General features: G+C 49.7%; 1 protein-coding gene across 3 annotated transcripts in view; it reads left to right on the top strand.

The window, feature by feature from the left end:
- The window catches only part of Abr (ABR activator of RhoGEF and GTPase), a 191,907-nt gene that overhangs the window by 110,705 nt on the left and 59,485 nt on the right, over positions 1-21,717 (top strand). For 2 of the 3 annotated variants that reach the window (XM_077800377.1, XM_026388843.2), the window contains 2 exons: positions 10,132-10,230; positions 17,129-17,314. In XM_077800377.1, the coding sequence (XP_077656503.1) occupies positions 10,132-10,230; positions 17,129-17,314 (285 nt within the window). Of the gene's footprint in view, positions 1-1,975; positions 2,594-10,131; positions 10,231-17,128; positions 17,315-21,717 lie in introns of those variants that run through there. The other variant, XM_026388844.2, reaches the window with a different exon arrangement.

The following is a 21,717-nucleotide window of genomic DNA, read 5'->3' as shown; positions in this document are numbered from 1 at the left end:
TGGAGCCTGTGACCAGCAAGAACAGGTTTTCTACTACTGAGAGATTGACAGGAACCCCATTTGAGCTCCGAACTTCTACAGAATTTTTTTTTTTTTTTAAATGGGGATAGAAACCATGCCCATTCTTCTCTTTTTCCTCCTCTCCACCCAGCTTGGTGGCTCAGCAGAGGGCTGTTCTCATCTAAGGTGCTGAGCAGGGAGGTGAAGCAGAGAGAAGTTGGTACCACCTGAGCTCAGGATGGTGCCCAGTTTGACCTTCCTTTGGAAATGGTCTTGACAGTTTGACTCTTTATCCTGTGGCTGTACAATTGTCACCTGACAGGGAATGTGATATGTGCATGAGAGACTGGTCATGGACACACCAGGCACTGACAGACAGCCTCAGACTCTGCACTGCCTGGTTGGTGGAAGCTAAGATACAGGTTTACACAGATAAATGGTCTTTTAGTAGTGTGTGAAGCTGAATTTGACTCCAAGATACCCGGTCCAGTGAGGAAATGGGGCAAAGGAGACACTCAGGGAAAATTCCCCACACAAGAGTCCTAACTTTTCCTCAAAGAAACAACCCATTGCAAGAATAAAGGCAGCCCTGTAATCGGTGGACCTAATAATTCAGGTCACAGATGCCGTTCACTTAAACTGCATCATGTTTCTTAAAAGATGCAAATTATTTGCAGTCATTTTTTTAAAATATTTTTTATTTTTTAGTTATCGGCAGACATAGCATCTTTGTATGTGGTGCTTCGGATCGAACCTGGGCCAGGCGAGCCCACTACTGCTTGAGCCACGTCCCCAGCCCTTGCAGTCATTTTTAAATCAGGAGATTTCACCCAAGAATCCAGATTTCTCACTTCAACAGAGGAAGGCAATCAGGAGCCTGCTTTACCTTTAGCAGCCATCAGCTGGAGCCAGGGAGGTTTATCTAGCTTGCCCAGCCCTACCTGGTTCCTTCACTGATTACCTCACCTGCACCCTCAGGGGTACTAGTGTTTGTCATCATTGTCCTTGATTTTGTGTGGTGAAAGTCTGTTCCCGGAACTGCCTCTAGACTCCTCCCCCCTGAAAGTAGAGTTGTGTGCATCTCAGGGATCCCGGCTAGGAGACCTACACTGGGGCTTCACCCTTTGGATGAATTTAGTTTCTGTAAGGATGAGAAGCAAGCTGGGAATGGGCAGAACTGGCAATGCTACCTGTCCTAGGTCTTAGGTGTCCTGGCCTTGTAGAGATTCTTCTGTTGGTGGAGGCCCCTCTTGAGGGGAAACTCCTCCAAGGAAGTGGCGTTGCCAGTCTTGGTAGCACCTGTGAGTGGGTGCTACCCCACTCACAGGTGGAACGTGACATCTGGTTGGTCTGTAGCGCCAGGTGACACGTGCTCAGGACTCTGGTTGACACTCAGCTCTTGTTGGGGGTGAGGCAGGACAGGTGCCCCCCTCCCCACTCCCCCCCACCCTACAAAGTCTTGTTCATCCAGCCGAGGTAGGGATGACAACTGTGGTTTCTCACCGGGCCTGGGCCTCCCCTTGGCATAGGTGTTGGAGACTGAGGCCAAGGTGCGAAGGGGGCTCCGGCTCATGAGATTCCCACGGTGACCGGTGGTGACCAGGTGGAGGGGGGGGACGGCTGTGCGACTAAGCTACTCTCCTGCTTCCCCCTGCCTGCCGGCTCTAGCGAGAAGTTGTAAATAAAGCCTGTCTCTGGGAAGCAGACCTCCCCCTGCGCCCGCCCGGCCTGTCTGCGGCCTCCTCCCTCCCTCCTCCTCCGCATCAGAAGCCTCCGCCAGCCGCTTGCCCGGTGACCACAGAGGGAACGAACGGCTCCACCTCGCAAGTCAAGACGTGCATTTCCTGTGTATTCAGAGCAAACGAGAGCCTCCGAGTCCAGAAAGGGCGGGCTTTGTGGGGCCGGGAACGCGGCGGCGGGGCGCCGGGACGGAGCGGCCAGCGGGGCGGCCGGGGCGAGCAGAGCGCGAGGACTGAGCGGCGTCCGGGGCCCCGCCTGCGCGGGACCGGTGCGCTAGCCAGGAAGGGCCGCGGAGGGCGCCTGCAGCTGCGCCGCCCGCCTCGCCACGGTCCGGGTGACAGCCCTGAAACGCCGGCGGAGGCCGACTCTGCGCGAGAAGCTGCGGGCCGGCCGGCAGGGGCTACCCGAAGGCCAGGCTTCCCCTTTCGCAGGGTGGGGACGCGCAGGAGGCGGGCCCGCAGCCCCGCGCCCAGGAGGGCTGGAAAGCGGCGGCAGGAAAAGGTTCATAATGGAGCCTTTCATCGGGAGCCGGTGGCCAGGTGCCAGGACTGACTCCGGGGAGGCCAGCATGCTGGTGTAGGCCTGCCCCGCGCGCTTTCCCTCCCGCCCGCTTGCCTGCCTGCCTGCCTCTCTCCCGGCGGCGGCGGCCGCTGCTGGTGCTGCTGCTGCTGCTGCGTGGACCCTGCTTCCTGTTTGCCCTCCGCGGGCTCCGGCTGCCATGGAAGAGGAAGAAGAGGCAATAGGCTTTTTGGACAAGGTTCTGGAAGATGAAGATGTATTTCTCCTGGAGGAGTGTGAGCTGGGAACCCCGACTAGCCCCGGCTCAGGGTCCCCCTTCTTGGTGGCTGTGAAGGTGGGAATGTGACACGCCCTAGATGCTTGTCGGGGAGGGGGGCAGGGCTGGCAGCTCTCGACTGCCGCCAAAGCCGTGTGCGGGCAGAAATGGCTGGTGTGTGCACAAGCCTCATGGCTGAGTGGAAGCACCTCACTCCGTGCGAGAGAGAGGGGCTGGCGCATGCTTGCGAGGGGAACCGAGGGCTGTGCTCTTTTGGCAGCTGTTCCTGGGGGGAGAGGTGAAGTGCGTGCTCCTCCTGCACCAGTTGTCCTTAGGGGCAGTGACTTCGGGGCATTCCTCTCAGCCAGCTGTGCTGGGGGCTCTTTCTGGCCGTGACACGAGTCACTTGATGGGCTGTCAGTGGTGGGAGCCTGCTTCCCCCAGAGGAGCTGGCTGACTTGAAACCGGTGGGCAATAATTCGTTGTTTCCATGGCAACCGGAGGATATGGGCACTCAAGAAGTGTGGGCTAAGGGAGCCACCCCTCTTTCTAGTGAGGGTACTGGGGACTTAGTGTCTTGACTGAGGCAAGAGAGCAGTTGCAAAGGTCAAGAGCCAGAGGCCACTGGTCTTCCTTAAATGAAAATAGTTGAATCAGCTGAAGAGGGGGGAGGTGGCAGCTGCCTTTGAGACACCAGACAGATAGGTAGGCGCTTTTCCCAAAGTAGGCATAGGCAAGAAGCATCTTCTGGACCAGCCTACCCACTCCTGGGTTTCAGGGTTCTCTGCAGCCATGCTCCTGGAGGCAGAGCAGGAGGGGAGTGTTTACACCAATCCCCTGGCCTTCTTCCTCCCTCTCCTGGGGGCACACACCCCCTGGGACACCAGCTCTGCCTAGTTCTGGCATGATAGACCATGCTGGGCTTTCTTTCACCTGGACCCACTTCTTACCTGAGCTATTGCTCAGATCTTGTCTTCTGTGGCTAGAAGGGAGAGCCCTGGAGGACTGTGGCAGAGTTTGCATACTGTGAAGTCAGGCTGGCTAACAGCAGGTGGGCCCCTAGAGGGCGTGGTGCAGGGAGCATTGCTGGGGATAGGAGGCTGTCTCTGAACCTCTCTGAGTCTTTCCTCACCATCAGATGAGGATCTCGGCCCTGCCCCACCCACACTAGAGTGTGGCTCCCAGAAGGAGCTAATGGAGGCAGAAATAGCCTGCAGACCCAGGGTAGGTAGATGGCTGATGAGCGGAGTCCCGGTGGAGCAATGACTGCAGGCCTGGGTGGAGCAGTGGCTGCAGAAGAGCTGCATTGGGAGGCTGGCGGGGGCTGGCACCCCACCCCTGTGCTTTGATCTGGTGCTGGCTTGGAGCACTGGGGGTAAGTCACATGGAGGCTTCTGCAGACTTAGTGTCTGACCAAGCTCCTCACCAGGAACGGAATGGGGGAGAAGTCTGTTCGTGAAGCAGGAGTGCCTGCTCGGAGCTTAGCAATGTGTGAGATGGGAGATCAGTGGGGTTCCTAAGGGACTTTTCTGAGAAGTCCTCCCCAGCACAGATGTAGTCCCCGCTACATGCTACCCTGCACCCACCCTTTTCCTGGATTCTGTCATACACCTCGGTCTTAGTTCATGCTTCACTCTGTCCAGAACTGTAGACATCTACCTCCTGTTATGTCCGATTCTCCTCAAGGGCAAGTACCATGTTGTCCTCACTAATGAACACAGCATGGTGCTCTGTGTGTGTGGCTGGTGCCAGTGAGAATTTGTGAAACCAGTGAGCCTCACTGGGACCTGCAAAGGGTGTACCTTGGCCTTGTTGTTTCTCAGAGGTGTTCTCAGGAGGTAGCATGTGGTTGATAAAGGGCCTGGACAGCACGTTTTACTCCTAAGATTGTCTCTCCTGAGGCCTGGATGGAGTTTTCTCCTTTCCTGGAGTTGTCTCCAGCATGGGAGCAGGGGTTCTTTCCTGAGTGCTGGGAAATTTCAGGCTCCCTGGCTCATCCTGAACACCTCTCCAAAGCCCTTCTCTTTCACCAGGCTTGGCCTCAGGCAGATGACAAGCAGGGTCTGTGGAGATGGGGAAAGAAAACTCTTCGAGTCATTCAACAAATGCTGTCAGGTTATGTTGTATTCAGAGCATCTGCCCAGGATGGAACGAGGTCAACGAGGCACAGTCTTGCCTCACAAAGAGCAGAGTAAGGGTTGGCGAGTGCACAGGTGACAGAGATATAGTGAGAAAGCAGTCAAGGAAAGAGACGTGTTCTTATTAAAGGGTACCAGATTCAGAGGTGAGACCACTTCTTGTTGAGTCGGGGCTAGACTGGGTGCACGTGTGCCCCACGTGTATGCATGTGTGTCCCCAGTGTGTATGGCCAAGGGTCCTTTCTGGATGGTGCCGTCATGTGTTGGGCTGCAGATGATCTTGGCTCACTCCTCCAAGGCAGCTGGTAGGAATCCAAGGCAATTCACTCTTTGCTATTACTTTGCTTCAGGGGTATTTATCTTCAACAGTAGTTGTGTTGCTGAGCATGTGCCCAAATGCCAGTCCTATAAATCAATCCTGTTTTTAGTGTAATTTCCGAAATGCTTCATCTTCCTGGGGGACAGATATGAAACCGGCAGTGGTTTTCTCCAGAACTGTAGCTGGAGTTTGCTGCATCTCTCAACCCAGATTTCTTTTTGAGGAGTTAATGATCTGGAAACTCATAATGCAGATACTGATAGCAACATCACCTCCCATCTGTAAAACGGTGTATACTTTCCCAAAATCTTTTCGTGCAGTTCTATTTAAAGGTTCATAGGGCTGGCGGGCCGGGACTTGTGGAAGCTGCTATTTCAAGGAACTCATTTGTCAGGAATGAAAGCCCTTTTGTAGAGCAGATTAACCCTTCAGGTGTTATTCTGTGCCAAGTTTTAATGGTTTATCTGAAATGCTTGTATTTCTGTTTCACCTGCCCAGGTCTCTCCTGCCTCCACATGCAGTAAGGGCCCTGCTTCTGTCCGCTGTGGGGTGTTTCCTGAAGTGTGAGCCCCATAGGTGGTGATTTGAAAGATGATTTTAGGTGGCACCTGGATATATATTTTTCACTTTAATAGTTAAGTATATATTTTAATGTATAACTAGAAAAAAAATCACTTGTACATCTTTCCTATGACTTCAATAAGTCCTACAATAAGACTCTGCTTTAAAAAAACTCAGTCGTTGTGAAGAACAATAGTAAGTGGTATGAGAGTCTGGCAAAGCTGTAAAGTTGGGCTAGGGACAACGGAAGTTCCCAAACACTACCTAGCCCCCATGGTTTCTGTCTAAAGCTTTAAGACACCAGAACGTGTGTCTTAAAGAGAGGGAGCAGGTGGAATTTGGTCTTTTATCTTCCATCCCCTCCCCTCTTTGCTCTGAGTTCTGCTGAGGAAGTAGTTGAAAGAGACCTCAGAGAGGCCAGCTGTCCTGAGGTTGATGCTTGGCTTGGTTGTAAGCCCCTGGGCATGTGCACAACCCCTGGCCCCAGTGGTATCAACTCTGGGCAAATCCTACTGGGGGCTCCTTGCAAAGTGATGTGGGCCCATGGGCCGAGTCCTGCTGTCTGCAGTCTCTGCTCTGGCTTTGAAACACAGCCAGAGAGCCAGCCCTGCCTGTTCAGTCCTTACTGTTGTCTTGGAGGAGATCAAGCCTCCTGGAGAGATTGTTTCTTGGTTTGGCCTAGAACCAAACCTTCAGAAGCTTTATTTAGCTCTGTGGAAGCCCAAGCCAGAGCTGACTAAGGTTTATCTATAGATACTGTCCCTACCATAATGACCTGATGTCCTTGATTTGGGAGTCTCAAGCGGTCAGACTTTCATCTGAGCAGGTCGTGTAAAATGCTTAGAGATGAATGAGCCCACCAGGGCTGCGTTTTGTGAGCTCTGCTTGGAGAAGAGGAGGAGACGGTGTCACTTGGAAGGGGGTCTTTCTATGCTGGGCACTGCAACAGCATGGCAGAGCCTAGGCACTGACCTCTTCAGAGCACTTGCCCATGGGATTCTGCTGTGTGGCCCTTCTGGAGAGCTTGTTAGTGGACAGAAACTGTTTCTTTCACCTTCGTGTTCCCAGTGCCTGGCACATTATAGAGAAGGAATGAGTGAAGATTGAGCCCTGGTGTTTATAAGACAAGAATAGCCCCCCGAAGGATTGAAGAAACAATTCTAAGCCAGGAACCTGTGGGGTCTAGAGAAAGCAAAGAAAAGGTGGAAGAGGTCTCAGGTGGTAACTGAGCAATAGGCCTGTTACTAAAATTTAAGACAGAATTTAATTTCACATCCTTAAATTCCCTAATGCCTCTAGCCGATCTCAGCCAAAACTTCAAAAGGAATGTAGCCCAGAGTGGGGATTCTTCCCTGAGCCGTCCCCTCAAAACCAGCATTCAGGATTGGATCTTGAGGTGGGACCCTTGAAGGGAGGCTCCGCTAACATGACAGGCACAAGGGCTAAGGGGTCTTGCTGGTGCCAGGTTGAGGGCCTCTTGGGGCCTGGGGCTGCCAATCACCTGGGGTCCTAGTCCAACCAGCTCTGCCTGTTCAGCCCAAGTGTGCCCCAGGGGATTTCCTTTAGAGAGCATTTACCAAGACTTCAGGCAAATCTTTGGTTGGCGGAGAGCAGGAAGAATGTGGCAGTGGAGGGGTCTGTCAGGCTTGGATAGCAGAGGCCCTGCTCTAGGCGCCGATCTTGTGCCTAAGTGTGTGCTGGAGGCTGTGCTGTCCCTGAGCAGCTGGCAGTTTGCTGTGTGTGCCTCGGGAGATAATGACAATACCTTCCAGATTGTGAGATTCCAGCAAAAAGCCTTTAGCACAGTTCCTGGTGTCTCTGTAGCCACTGATAAATAACCATTGTCCTTCTCAGAAGCTGGGGGGTCCACACAAACTGCCACAAACTTAATGGCTTAAAACAGAATAGATCTGTTCTTATACAGAAGTCTTAAAAGGCTCAGCATATTTGCCTGGCTTCTGGAAGTTCTAAGGAAATGAATCCACTTCCTAGCCTTTTCTAGCTTCTGAAGGCCCCCAACGTTCCATGACTCCCCATCCCATCTTCTGTCTTCAAAGGTAGCAGTTTCAGGTAGGCATGGTGATACGCTTCTAATACCAGAGACTCTGGAGGCTGAGGCAGGAGGAGTGCAAGTTCAAGGGCAGCCTCGGCAACTTAGATCCAGTCTGAAAATAAAAAAATGAAAAGGTCTAGGGATGTAACTCAGTCATAATATTTCCCCCAGTTCAATTCCCAGGACCACCCAAAACAAACATCAACAACAACAACAATAAACCTAGTGTCTTCCCACTTCCCTCCTTCTCTTGTCACATCGTATTTTCTCTGACTCTTTCCCTTCTTCCTCCTCCTTATAAAGACCCCTTTGATTACAGAGGACTAGATAACCCAGGAATGGCCCCATCTCAAACTTAATCACACCATCATTAAAGTAACAAATTCACACATTTTAGGGATTAGGATGTGGACATCTCTGGGGAGTCATCGTTCTCTCTACCTGAGGCTCAGACTTTGGGGACAGTTGTATAGCTGATGGAAACAAAGTGTTAATGAAGCTCCTCACCTGTGGGAAAGGCGGGAAGAATGCAGCTTGGGAAAGCCTGTGAGGATCCACTGGGACACACTGTCCAGTTAGGAGACAGTAGCTTTTCTCAGGGCTTTATGAAATTTCTGCCGGCGTCATACATTCTCTCAGCTGACGTCCGGATATGCCCAGAAGGGATCCGTTTGAGACAACACACAAACACCCAATGCTTGAAAAAGGAATAGGAGACTGGGGAATTCCTCAGAGCTGTGGAAACACAGAAATGGTAGCCCTGGAGTGGAATCCCAGCTCTGCCAGTCCTGGCCATGTGACTTGGGTCCTTTCCTTCCCTCTTTTTAAATGATTTATTTCCATTTGTACAATGAGAAGATACGGAACCCATTTCAGTGGGACATTTGAAGGCTGAGAATGTGGAAAAGATGTACAACCCCCAGTAAATGGCAGGTGTTATCACGTGGTGCTGGCCTCGGGGAAGAGGGGTGTGATGCAGGTGTTGCAAAGCTCAGAAGTTCTTGGGCAGGTAAGAAGGTGCTGCAGCCTGGGGGGGGCGTTCCAGGGAGACTTGATGAAGAGATAAGATGGCAGCTCCTTCTTTAAGGAGAGGTGTCATTTAGTCAGGAGAAGAGTCCAGGTGGGAGAGGGCTTTAAGCAGCAGCAATGTCAGGATCCGAAGTTCAGTGAATGGACGCTTCTAGTATGTTGGAAAGACGGCAATGTCTTGACCGTGGGGAACAGAGGAAGGTTAGGGAGAGGCACTGCAGGTGTTTAAGTAAAGGATATTCTGGGCACACATTACCGATCGTGCTTGTATATTTGTTTGTTTGCTGTTGTCTTTCTCTCCTACTAGAGAATAAACCACACAAGAGCAAGGACTCTCGTCTATTCATTTCCCTTTGTATCTATAGGACCTAACAGACATTCATTAAATACTTATTGAGTGAATAATGGGTAAATGAACAAATAATAATCATATGAGGTCCTCGACAGGCGTCAGGTGGCATTCTCGGAAGACTGGTCTAGCCACTGCAGGCGGGAGGCGGGGAGGAAGAGTGGGGGTGGAGGTTGGTTAGAATTCAGGTGGCTGAGTGGGCCTCAGGGTCTCAACCACTGCAGAGGGGAGGATGGAATCGAGGGGAAGAATTGATGTAAGATGTTGTCAAACACTTTAGAAATGTGGTAGAGGAAAGGGAGAGAGGGGCCAGGAAGGCCTCGTATGGATCTTGGATGAAGAGAAGAATTACACATTTTTTTACCCAAGAAAAATTGGGGGGTACCTTCTCAGTACCAGGCTCTGTGCGAGTTGATGGGCATTCAAGGCTAGACAGGGCATGATCTCCACCACAGAGAAGGAATTTAGGAAGCAGGAGGAGGCTAGCTTGGGTCTGTGGCTTATACAATGAGAAAATGCTGGGGGGCTACCACAGGTAAGTGGGAAGGGTCCTCTGTGGTGGAATTGATCCCCCCGGAGGGATAGGAAGATCTCATCAGAAATGGTCACAAGGCTGGGGTTCCCGTGCCCACTCCCATTCTCTCTGCCTGTTTCCCCCAGTTTATATGTCACTTCCTCTGTGAGCCCCTGTCTGTTCCCCAAACTTAGATTGTGACCTTTGCTGTGCCCTCCCATGTGACCATGCCTGCCTCAGTCATGACTAATTTTCCATTATATGTGTCTTTATCTCTCTCCCCAATTACACCGCTCACTAAACATGAGGGCAGGTCCTTGTGGTCCTGCTTACCGTGACAAAGTTGGCAAGGGTGCTAGATGGAAGGATGGGTGGACGGATAGTTGGATGGAGGGGTGACTGGAGAGGTGGGTAGTCAATAAGGAAAGGAAGGAAAAAATGATGGGAAATAAAGCAAGGTGTGGATAGGAATTTGGGCAATAGGGTCTTGCCTTTATATTTTTGTATTTTTCAAAATTTCTGTAATAACGCCTGACTCTTATTCCCTTTGAAGGAGTTTGTTAAAAGAAGAGAGAAAAAGACAAAGCAACAGTCTTCTAGGGATTTTTGCTCTCTTTCTCATGAGCTGTTGGATGTTGGTTTGCTTTCTGCAGGTGGAGGCAGGGAAAGGCCTGGAGATGAGGAAGCTGGTTCTCTCTGGCTTCTTGGCCAGTGAAGAGATCTACATTAACCAGTTGGAAGCCCTGTTGTTGGTGAGTATTTGCTGTGGGGACTTCTTATTCTCCTGTTGCCAATGTCATGCTCAGAACTGCTTTTGGAGTTGGAAAGGAAAGGGGACCTAACCTGCAAACAGAGACTCTGCCTACTGCTGGGCATGGGGCCCTCAGCTCTGACTCTTCATTACCCTGCTCTGGGAAGGGCAGGAGAAACAGCACAGGTCAGGGGGCCAAATGCTCCCATTGCCCATGAGCAGGGCATCAGCATTGCTCTATCCAGGTGGGCGCCTGGCCATGATCCTCGATGCTGTGCTCCTGGCAGTCTCGACCAATCCATCAAGAAGATGACAATATTTGTCATCTTCTGTCCAAGTCATCCCTCCTCCCTGGGAAGGAAGACATCAGCACCAGCCCAGAGACCCTGTGTCAGGAAATGCAAGGTGGAAGCTGTCTGTCGTTTTGAGAAGCATCACAACTCGGGCATTAGACCAACCTGAGTCCTCCACAGTGATGCTTCCAGGGTCCTTTCCAAGATGGAGGCACTGTTGTGAGATTCAGATTGGGAGGGCAACATGAAAATGTTTTCCAAAGATCAAACTTCTGTGCAGATGTAAGGTGTTTGTGCGTGTGAAGAAAGTGCTTATTAGATGCGTCTGGATATTATGCAGAGTGATTGCGGCATGCAAAGTTCTTTCCCCTGGGCGCTTTGTAGTCTGGGGCACAAGGGGGAGTTAAAAAATGTAAGTGAAGATAAGTGAAACTCGGTCTTACAGGTAAGACACACGTTCGTGTATTTGCCCTGATGGGAGATGTTGTTCCTCAGTGTTCCAGAGACATTTATTACCCAAGGAATGACTACAGAAACATGAAGATACTTCACAGTATACTAGGCTATTTGTGTTTACTCTGCCATTAATTGCAGGCATATTGCACCTTTTAGTGGGCAGTGAAAGTGTAGTGGGTTGAACCAGCATATTAAAACAAATGGAGAAAGAAAATATCAATGTGCATCAAGAACCTTTGGTTTGTTGCACATATATATTTGTATGCATATGTATGCATGCATAAGCTCACATTCTTTTAAAAAAATTTTTTTTAGTTGTGGATGGACATAATACCTTTGTTTTATATATTTATTTTTATGTGGTGCTGAGGATTGAACCCAGTACCTCACTGGGTAAGGCAAGTGCTCTACCACCGAGCCACAACCCAGCCTCCACATTCTTTCTTATGCATGTTGAGGGTTTGAAAACCACTGTCTTTGGAAAGCGTCTTTGGAAAGCTACGCACAAGCCCTTGATCCTCTGTTTCCTTGTGTGAAGATGAAACTACATTAGCAACCTTTTGTCCACAGAGGATGTGTTCCAAGATCTCTACTGGATGCCTAAAACCTTGGATCCTATATATACATAGTATATATACTATTCTATATATACTGTGGTTTTTTTCACTACTTATATGCACCTGTGATAAAGTTTATCAATTACAGCAAGATATTCAGAACAATAATTAATAATAGAATAATTATAGCAATATACTATAATAAAAAGCATGGGAATGTGGCCTGTCTCTCTTGAAGAGTCAAAACAAATATTGACATTTTCAGACAGTGGTTGACTGCAGGTGACTAAAACTGGGGCTACAGCAATGCCATTACCTTCTTTCTCTTCCTGGGTTAGGTCAGGTGATTCTTGGGGACCTATACCTTTCTGGATACTGAAGACACTCAACTGTTAGGAGTCAGGCACACCATCAAGCAGACATAAGAATACCTTATATACTGGTTACTATACCCACCTCCCAAAGAGAGCACGATTGTCATTACTAACAGTGCCTACCCAAAAGGAATCAGACTGCCTGGCTGTGGATCCTCTCTTGCCTGCTTACTAGCTCTTGGCCCTCAGCAGGTGAATGAGTCTCTGTGCCTCATTTTCTCCATCTGTAAACTGGGTACACAAATAGTGCTCTCTTCATGGGGTTGTTATGAGGATGACATGAATTTGTACGTACAGCTCTTAGAACAGAACCTGAGCATTACATGACACGGTTAGTGTCTCCAGTGATGGCAGAGAAGACGGGTTAGGGCTTCTAGGATCCTGTCCTGTCGTCAAGCCCTTTCCCTGAAAGAAGGGGTGGTATGCCCTCATCAGAGGCCTGCCACTCCGATGCTATCCCGCCCCTGTTAGGTCTCTTCATCTGGGCAAAGAGACCAGATTTAGGGGCCAAGACAGCTCCTCCCTGCCCTGCCTTTCCAACAGCTTATGCCTCAAAGGCAAAATTGTGAGGCTGGGCATCCTCTCCACCCCTCCCCTGAAATTGTTCATTCTGGGCCCCTCCTTGATCCTGTCTTGAGCAGAGGCCAGTGGGAGTGAGGGAGGGTTGGGTTGGGAGGCCAGGTCTATAGCTAGCTAGAGGGCTCAGGAAGAGGGGACAGGACGCTCCACAGCCATAGGCTCAGAGGATAAACCTCAGAGATAAGGAGTCAAGCCCTCCCCTTTCCGTGAGCCAGGAGTCCTCCCCTGTCAGCTACTAGAGAGTTAAACCCTCTGCTCTTTGGGGTTGTCTGGCTCCTCGTTGGGGGGACAGGGAACTCAGCACATACTCCCCTCCTGCCCCATTCCCACTGTTCTGCGTGTGTGTGTGTGTGTGTGTGTGTGTGTATGTGTGTGTGTGTGTATGTGTGTGTTTTCCCCTTCACACTTCCTGATATGCAAAGGGCTGAGTGTGTGTACCCAAGACTGTACATAACACAGGAAGACAGGGACGTCACATAGGGACACCTGTTCCAGTCCCTGGGGTGCTGGTTGAGGTCAGGCTTGGTGATTTTCTGGAACCCTCCTGGTTCCTGCTGGACTCTTTACAAGCAAGGTCTGGGAACCTGGGCTGAGGTGGGAGGTAGTGAAGGAAGCAGAAAACCAAATGTGCTGTGATTCTGCATCTGGGGCTGGGTTTCTGGGTATTGCCTGTGCTGTGTGGGGCTGCTGTCCACAGCACATCCCACCACTGGGACAGGGTGGCCACCACGGTCCCCACTGGCCCTCTTCTCCTAGACTTTCACTCTGGCAGTTTGCTGTGGAGTTCAGAGTCCTTCTGCATCTTAGCTTTCTTATCTGTACAACAGTTCAATGATCTCTCCTCCCTGGGCGCTTGTGAGGAGGAGCCCAGGTGATAGGTTAGCAGACACGCCTGACAGCCACTAGGCCTTCTGGGGTGGGAACTGGAGGAAGTGGGCAGGTTTCTTTCCCCTGTGTTGAAAGGCCAGTTGCTGGGGGACAAAGCAGACATGCAGAAGCCCTCAGGAAGAAATGAAGAGCCAGGGTTGAGGTGGCCCGGGAGTTGTCTCTAAGAATTCTTCCCCGAGAAAATGGAGAGCCAGGGTCCCACCCTTGCTCTCTGCAGCAGGATCTAGGAGGAGGCAGGAGGTACCCGAAAGGCTAGCTCTGTGGCAAAAGAGAAGTGCTGGGTCAAAGCTCAGTAAGGGTTGCCTGGCCCTTGGGCCCCTCCTACCCCTGAGGCCTATATCTTTTTATCTGTAAAAATAACAGGCCTTAAGAACCTGGACTAGCCCTTCCCCATCCCCACACATGAAATCAAGGGTAGAAGCAAAGGTCCTCAATCTGGTATGAGAACCGTTTATGCCCCCAGTGCAGGCCAGTCCATGTGACTGACCACCAACGAGCTTCCTTTTCTTCCCCTTTTGTAGACTGAGTGGGAAGTTTAGGAGGAAGCAGAGTAGTTGTGCCTTGTCTTTGTATGGGCAGCAGATGAGTGTCTGCTTCCCCAGCAGCTTCTGAGAAATCTGATCCTTTTTGCATTCCCCGGACTTTCCCCCCTCCCTTCATTTCCTTTATTCCTTCTGCAGTGGGGATGGCACTAAAGCAGGTCAAGGATGAGTGGTTCTGGGACTTTGGCAACTTGGGCCCCTCCACTGGATCCTGCAGAGAGATGATAAACTCACACCCGAGGGCGAGTTCTGCATCCTTCTGCCTGGGCTTGGGAGAACAGTATGCCTTCTCCTGGCACCTTCTGTTTCCCTGCCTGCAAGCTTACCTAGCCCCCAGCCCCTGACCTGCTCTGATCTTCCCAACCTCCAAGGCCCAGCTCCTGCCTGTCTCTTTTGTGAAGCCCCTGAACTATTCTAGCACAACCTTGTAGCCACCTGATTGATATTTATAGTCCAAGTTGGGTAATAGCTCCATCTTGCATTATTTCCTAAATTGTTTTTATTTGTATTGATCTGATTTACTCAAATAGATTGCAGAAATGATGGATTGTAAAAAATAATCTGAATTTTTGACCTCTATCACTCACGTGCTGTATCCCCCCAGGGAAATATGGGTCAGTGCATGATCCATTGCACCATCAAAGCTGTACTTCTCTCCAGGTGCAATGGTGCACACCTGTAATCCCAGCAACTTGGGAGGCTGAGGCAGGGGGATGCCAAGTTCAAGGCCAGCCTCAGCAACTTAGTGAGAACTTATCCTAAAATAAAAAATAAAAAAGGCTGGGGATGTAGGTCAGTGGTAGAGTGCCCCCCAGGTATAATCCCCAGTACTGGAGGCTGCACTCCTTCCCCTGTGTGATCCGGCCCTGCCTGGAGGCATCCAGTTCTGCTTTAACCCCCTCTTTCCCCTTACCCACTGCACATGGCTCAAGGTCCTGTTCAGCTCCTGTTTTTCATCAAGTTCATTCCTACCTCAGGACCAGGCATTAGGGAAGTCTATCTGCAATACTGGGCCCCCATGCTTCTGTTCCAGGGTAAATGTCCCCTCTTGGAGAAGCTGTCCTTCACCATCCTGTCTCAGAGGGTCCCCTCCCTAATTCCTTCATTGCACTTACTGCTCTGTGTCATGAAATGTTTGATTGTTTATTTAGGTTTTGACCTAGATGGGGACAGGAATTGTGCGTGTGTTATGCACCACTGAATACCCCAGACCTAGCCTCATGTTGGACATGCAACACATTATATGTGGGGTGAATAATGGTAATAGTAGCAGCTAACACTTGCTGATTGGCACATCTTAGATATTTCATGTAAAGCATGGCTTTTGATCTTCCTGTCAGTTCTCCTGAAAAAGTAATACTATCCCACTTACAAATGAGGCCACTGGTGATGCTAAGCCCAGGGTTGGTAAGTGACTTGCCCACAGCTATTAAATAGCAGGGTTGGAACTCAAACCCACATGGCCTGGCCTGCCCCAGCTTGAGCCCCACCCCCACTTCCCAGCAAGGACTCGATGCTGAAGGTCATTGGTTCTAGCACCGAGAGGGTCAGCAGAAGAGAGTCTGCTTTTTCCTGCCTCCATCATTGTGTCTGGACTTTGTAGAGCTCAGAGGAAGAGGAAGCCCAGAGTCAGAGTGTTGTGTGTGTGTTTGAGTAGAGGAGACTTCCTTTTGGGGACCAACTTGGGCTCTGCCACCATCAGAGGGAGGATGGGGTAGAGCCTGGCTGGAGGTGTGGCTGCTGTGGCCAGCTCAAGCAGGTGGTCGTGGCTCGGAGGGAGCCAGCCATAGCTTTGGTGTCCCCCCGTGTGGGTGTCCCCCCGTGTGGGTGTCCCCACCTGCAGCACTTTCAGCAGGGGAGTTGTCCCTTCCCTTCTAGAATACTGTTCCTGTTGGGAAGCTCACTACCTCATCCAGGAGACAGTGCGGGGGGATGGCTCCAGGGAGCTCAAACCTGGCTCAGTTCTCCCCTCGGCTCTTTGGTCTGCAGAGTAACACAAACGAAGTCTAGGTCCCCATTCCACACAGCCACCAGAGAGAATATCAGCCATATCTGACTCAGGCTTCTCTCTTCCAGGTAAATGTACCTTCCCCCACGTCTTCTCCATATGGCAGGTTTCCAGACCCTGTCCCCCTGCAGGGCCTTCATGGTACAGTCTGGGCATCTTTGGGGGTTTCTGATTGTAAAAGGAATATTTACTCATGGCAGGTGATTTTTATCTACTTATCCATTTTATTACTCTTATTTATTTCATTGATGGATTGATTGCAGTGGAATCTTGCTATTGCCCAGGCTGGTCTTAAACTCCTGGGCTCCAGTGATCCTCCTGCCTCAGCTTCCTGAGTAGTTGGGACCAGAGTTGTATACTAGAGTGTCCAGCTTTTTATTGTAGGCGACTTAGAAAATATAGAGGGTCACACTGAAGAGAGCGTACCCAGGCTGCATTATCCCAGGCAGTGCTGGAGAATGGTTCTGTGTTATCGTCTCGTCTGTCACCCTCACCTCTCCACTGGCAGGTCCTGGCGCATCTTGGTTTAGACAAGTGGGGATGATAGATAGGTTTCATTTTCACGTCAACTCGGGCATTGAGAGAGAGCCTGAGAACGCAGCCATGCTCCGTGGGAAAGATCATTACAATCGTTTAGCAATGTCTGCCACGGGTGTGGGAAGTAGGAGGGTGGTGTGTATGCTACCTGCTCCTCTCCCTGTGAGAGGTGACAGGAAGCTGAACTATCAGTGAATCTGAGCTGGTCGTGAATCCTCAAGTCCTAGAACTACATTCTTTTTCTTGAAAGGAAACAGCTAAGTAGTTGTGTTCCCAGGCAACCCTCCCTCCTATGGAAGTGTGTCAAGAAAGCTTGTGACTCAGAGTATGAGGCCATTGTGGGAGATGCAGATCCTGTGAAATCGATCTGCAAACCCATAGGGGGCCGTGAGCCAGATGCTGTGAGCTCAGATGAGGGTGGGGGTTGTGCGCTGACTGCTGGGCCAGGTTCTGGCTCTCCGTTCACCCTTGTTGTGGATGGCCTGTTGGGGCCTGTGACAGTTGCTCCAACGTACAAACCACGTTTCAGGTGCCCTTCCTTTGGTGGCCTTGTTGAGGCAGTACTTGGGCTGCACAAAGCACTAATCAGTGCCACGATCTGCACTGGGCTGATACTCTGGTTTATTCACCTCCACCTCTGCTGTTTCTTTCTCTTCCTCTCCCAGCCCATGAAACCCCTGAAGGCCACAGCCACCACGTCCCAGCCTGTGCTCACCATCCAGCAGATTGAGACCATCTTCTACAAGATCCAGGACATCTATGAGATCCACAAGGAGTTTTATGACAACCTCTGTCCCAAGGTGCAGCAGTGGGACAGCCAGGTCACCATGGGCCACCTCTTCCAGAAGCTGGTGAGTCTCCCACGGAGGGAGCAACCCCATGCAAGGTCCTGATAGGGCTGTTGGCGAATGAACTGGGCCTTGGGAAAGGACTAACCAGCCTGAGCCCTCTTAGCCTCCTGAAGGCCTGAGTCATCTCTGAGTCCTGGGTGCAAGCCTTGGTGTGTGTGCTTTATGGGGCATCTGGGCCTGGAACCTTGACTCCCTGGGAGTATTTCCAGGTACGGTGGGAATAGCCCATGGATATGGGTACTTCTGGAAGAGGTACCTTCCTCCCACCACCTCCCTCTCTCTCTCTGTGCTAGAGCTCCTCAAGCCAGTCCTAGAATGAAACCTCCCCTATTTAACCACTGAGCCACATCCCCACCCCTGTTTTTTTTGTTTTGTGTTTTTTTGTTTTTTTTTTTTTTGTATTTTATTTAGAGACAGAATCTGGCTGAGTCGCTTAGGGCCTCACTGAGTTGCTGGGGCTGGCTTTGAACTCACGATCCTCCTGCCTCAGCCTCCCAAGCTGCTAAGATTACAGGCGTGTGCCACCATGCCCAGCCTCCTTTTATTTTTCGAGTCAGGGTCTTGCAAAGTTGCTGAGGCTGCCCTTGAATTTGCAATCCTCCTGCATCATCCTCCTGAGTCACTGGAATTACAGGCATGTGCCACCTACAGAAGGCATTATTTCAAGGGAACGTCACACCTCTGATTCTAGTGGACCCAAATGCTTTCCCTGGCACAGAGATGGTGAACACTCAGTCATCCTTTTCTGGTCCCAGGAGTCTAAAGTGATTGACTTGAGGGGAAGCCTCTCCCGAGCCTTCATGAGGGCAGAAGAGAGCCAACCAGAGGTGAGGGCTGAGTAGCCAGAGGAGAGTGGAAAGGCTGTTCTAGTTCTTTTTATCACTTGGACCCTGCTGTCAACAGAGCCTCCTGTTCTGGACTCAGCTCCACAGGGCTGGTTCTCAGTTTGATTCCTACCCACAGCCTCATGAACCTATGTCTGAGGCTCCTGGGGCTATGGGGTTGGCAGGGCCTAGATAGAGCTGGGGTAAGCTGGGCATCTGGAGGCAGTTTATTTTCAGCTAAAGTCTCTCTATATTTGATTATTCATTACCGAGAGAAGGGAATTAGCATCTCTGCTGTTTGTTTTATGAGATCACTCCAGTGCCAAGCTGCTGTTTCCAAGCAACGTCCACTTTCCAGTTAATGACCCTGGCACACTAGGACTTGGGCCCTCCATGCTTAGGGTGACTGTGGAGACAGCAGTCCTAGGATGGCCCATGACACCTGCACACAGCCTATGCACAAATGGCCCCTGCTCCTGGCTCAGTGGAGCCAGCCAGCCCAGGCCACCAGGCTTCATCCTTTTCATGGAATGGGGGGCATGGAGAGCCTTTTCTTAGAAGAAGGCTTCAGTGATTTGCACTCTGCCTTAGGAAGCAGTTGTCTAGCGCATCTCCTACAACCTGGGACACAGACAACCAGGACTCTCCCAGAAGAACAGGAGCTCCACTTCTTCCTGCCCCCACCCAGAAGCTTTCTTTTTGAAAAGTCTTACCCACCGCCCCCTGGGGGGTGGGCGCAGCTGAGACTTGCACTGCTCTGGCCTTGGTTTCTCCGGGCATCCCAGTTTTCACTGTCCTCTCTGGCTTCCCTGTCTCCCAGCTCCACCAACTTCCACAAAGTCCTGTCTTGGTGCTGGGAGGCTCTAGGTCCAGCTGATAGGGTACCCAGCCCCCTGCCCAGCCTCTTTCCAGAATCCCTGAACTGCCCAAGGATTCTTCAGGGAGCAGCGTAGACCAGAGTTGGGCTCTGGGACAGCCTGCTTTTCCTAGCACCTTGGCGGGGAAGTAGAAGCCTCTGACAAAGCCTGGCAACAGCTGTATCCCCTTGCTACTTCATCAGAAAGACATTTAAACCAGAAAATCTAGAGAATAACAGCAGACAACTGTTTAGGCACCTCCCAGAATTAACAGATATTAAACTTGGAAGATAAATACCAAAACTAACTTCCTTACCGTCTCTCTCTTACTTTCCTTCCTCCCTTCATTTCTTCTTTCTTTCTTTCGGGGATTGAACCCAGGGCCTCTGCTATTGAGCTACACCTCCAGTCCCTGGCAAAATTTTCTTAACAACAACAACAATAAAATATATCTATATCTATCTTTCCTTCCTTCCTTCCTTCCTTCCTTCCTTCCTTCCTTCCTTCCTTTCTTCCTTTCTTCCTTCTTTCTTTCTTACAGGTGAAGGTGAAATCTTCCCTTCCCTTCCCCATTTATTCTGAAGCAGCTGTTCTTGTGCATTTGATGTGTACCTTATATACTGTAGTTTATATTTTTACTGCATATCTATATCTTTTTATGACACTGCATGTACCTTCAAAATGTGCATAGGTTTATACATATGTCACACTTTGCAATTCAGTCAACATTTGCTTCATAAGATGTTGGTATCGCTACATATAAATCTAGTTCATTCATCTGAACTGCTGTGTGTGTCTGAATTCCAGTATTTATGAGCATTTGTTTCCAGCCCTTCCACTATAAGAAAGAAGAGGGAGACAGTGAGTATCTTGGGCACACACACATGCAGGCTTTTCAAGAGTAGTGATTTCCACCAGAAATAAGTCACAAGCCACATATATAATTTTAAATGTTCTAGTATCCTCCCTCTCCCCCTGGCAGAGCTCCCTTGTGCACGCACGCGCGCGCGCGCTCGCTCTCGCTCGCGCTCTCTCTCTCTCTCTCTCTCTCTCTCTCTCTCTCTCTCTCTCTCTCTCTCTCAGCTAGGGATTGAATCCAGGGCCTCACATATGCTAGGCAAACCCTCTAACACTGAGCTACATTCCCAGCCCTAGCCTTATTTTCACTTTTTTAAAGGCAAGGTAATTTACATCCTCTTTTACATTCTGTAGCCCAGTGGTAGAGCACTTGCCTAGGATGTGTGAGGCCCTAGATTCAAATCCCAGCACCACAATAAACAAACAATCAAACACTGATGCCAGGCACTGGGCATACTCGTTATGTAGTCTGCTCCACACCCCCCAATAAAAGATTAAGGAAGAAACACACAGGTAAAGTTAATTTTTAAAAAATATTTCATTTAGTTGTAGATGGACACAATACTTTTATTTATTTATTTCTATGTGGTGCTGAGGAGCGAACCCAGTGCCTCCCACATGCCAGGCAAGTGCTGTACCACTGAGCTACAACCCCAGCCCAAGTAATGTTAATTTTAAGAATATATTTTATTGGGCTGGGGATGTGGCTCAAGCGGTAGCGCACTCGCCTGGCATGCGTGCGGCCCGGGTTCGATCCTCAGCACCACATACCAACAAAGATGTTGTGTCTGCCGAGAACTAAAAAAAAATAAAAATTAAAAATTCTCTCTCTCTCTCTCTCTCTCTCTCTCTCTGTCACTCTCTCTCCTCTGTCACTCTCTCTTTAAAAAAAAATATATATATTTTATTTGGGCCTGAGGTCGTGGCTCAGTGGTAGAGTGCTTGCCTAGCATGTGCGAGGCTCTGGGTTCGATCCTCAGCACCACATAAAAATAAATAAATAAAATAAAGGTATTGTGTCCAACTACAATTTAAAAAAAAATTTTAAAAATATTTTATTTATCCCAACAGATCCAAATATCATTTCAACATCTAATTTATATTTTAAAATTGGCAAGGTAATTTACATCCTCTTACATTGAGTCTTGGGAATCCAGTGTAGATTTTACACGTCTCAATTTGCACTGGCCATGTTGTAGGTGTTCAGTAGCCATGTGTAGCTCGTGGCCATTGTGTGGGGCAACATAGTACTGTGGTTTCTTTATACATATATATATATATATATATACATATATATATATACATATATATTAATTTTTTAGGTGGACACAATATCTTTATTTTATTTTTATGTGGTGCTGAGGATCGAACCCAGTGCCCCACACATGCCAGGTGAGCACTCTACCACTGAGCCACATCCCCAACCAGTACTGTGGTTTCTAATTAGAGGTGAATTTGCTGTGCAGTAGGTTCAGCTCATGCCTGTTGTCAGCTTTATTAATTATTGACAAGTTCCTCTCCAAATAATTGTACTAACTTATACCTACATGCCACTTTATAAGAGTTCATTCTTGCCAACCCTTGATAGCATTTAATTTTTAAATTTCAACCCTTCTGACCAGTATGCAATAGTATCTCATTGTGGCTTTGGTTTGAATTTCCATCCTTTGGAGAAAATATGTATGCACGGCCCAGAGGAGACGTCCCATAAATATTTAAGGAATCAAACGAGGGAGCCTTCGTTTCTCCTTTTACAGAAAGCGGGTGACAGGATTTGTTCTGCTCCCCCGAGGAGGCAAGGCTCTTTGTGGTCGCAAGTCAGGGGAAGTTTTGGGTTAGGTCCCAAGTGGTCTGCAGATATGTA

This window comes from Urocitellus parryii, chromosome 7, assembly GCF_045843805.1.
Source record: "Urocitellus parryii isolate mUroPar1 chromosome 7, mUroPar1.hap1, whole genome shotgun sequence".
Taxonomy (NCBI): domain Eukaryota; kingdom Metazoa; phylum Chordata; class Mammalia; order Rodentia; family Sciuridae; genus Urocitellus; species Urocitellus parryii.
This window is presented reverse-complemented; position numbering and strand designations above follow the sequence as displayed.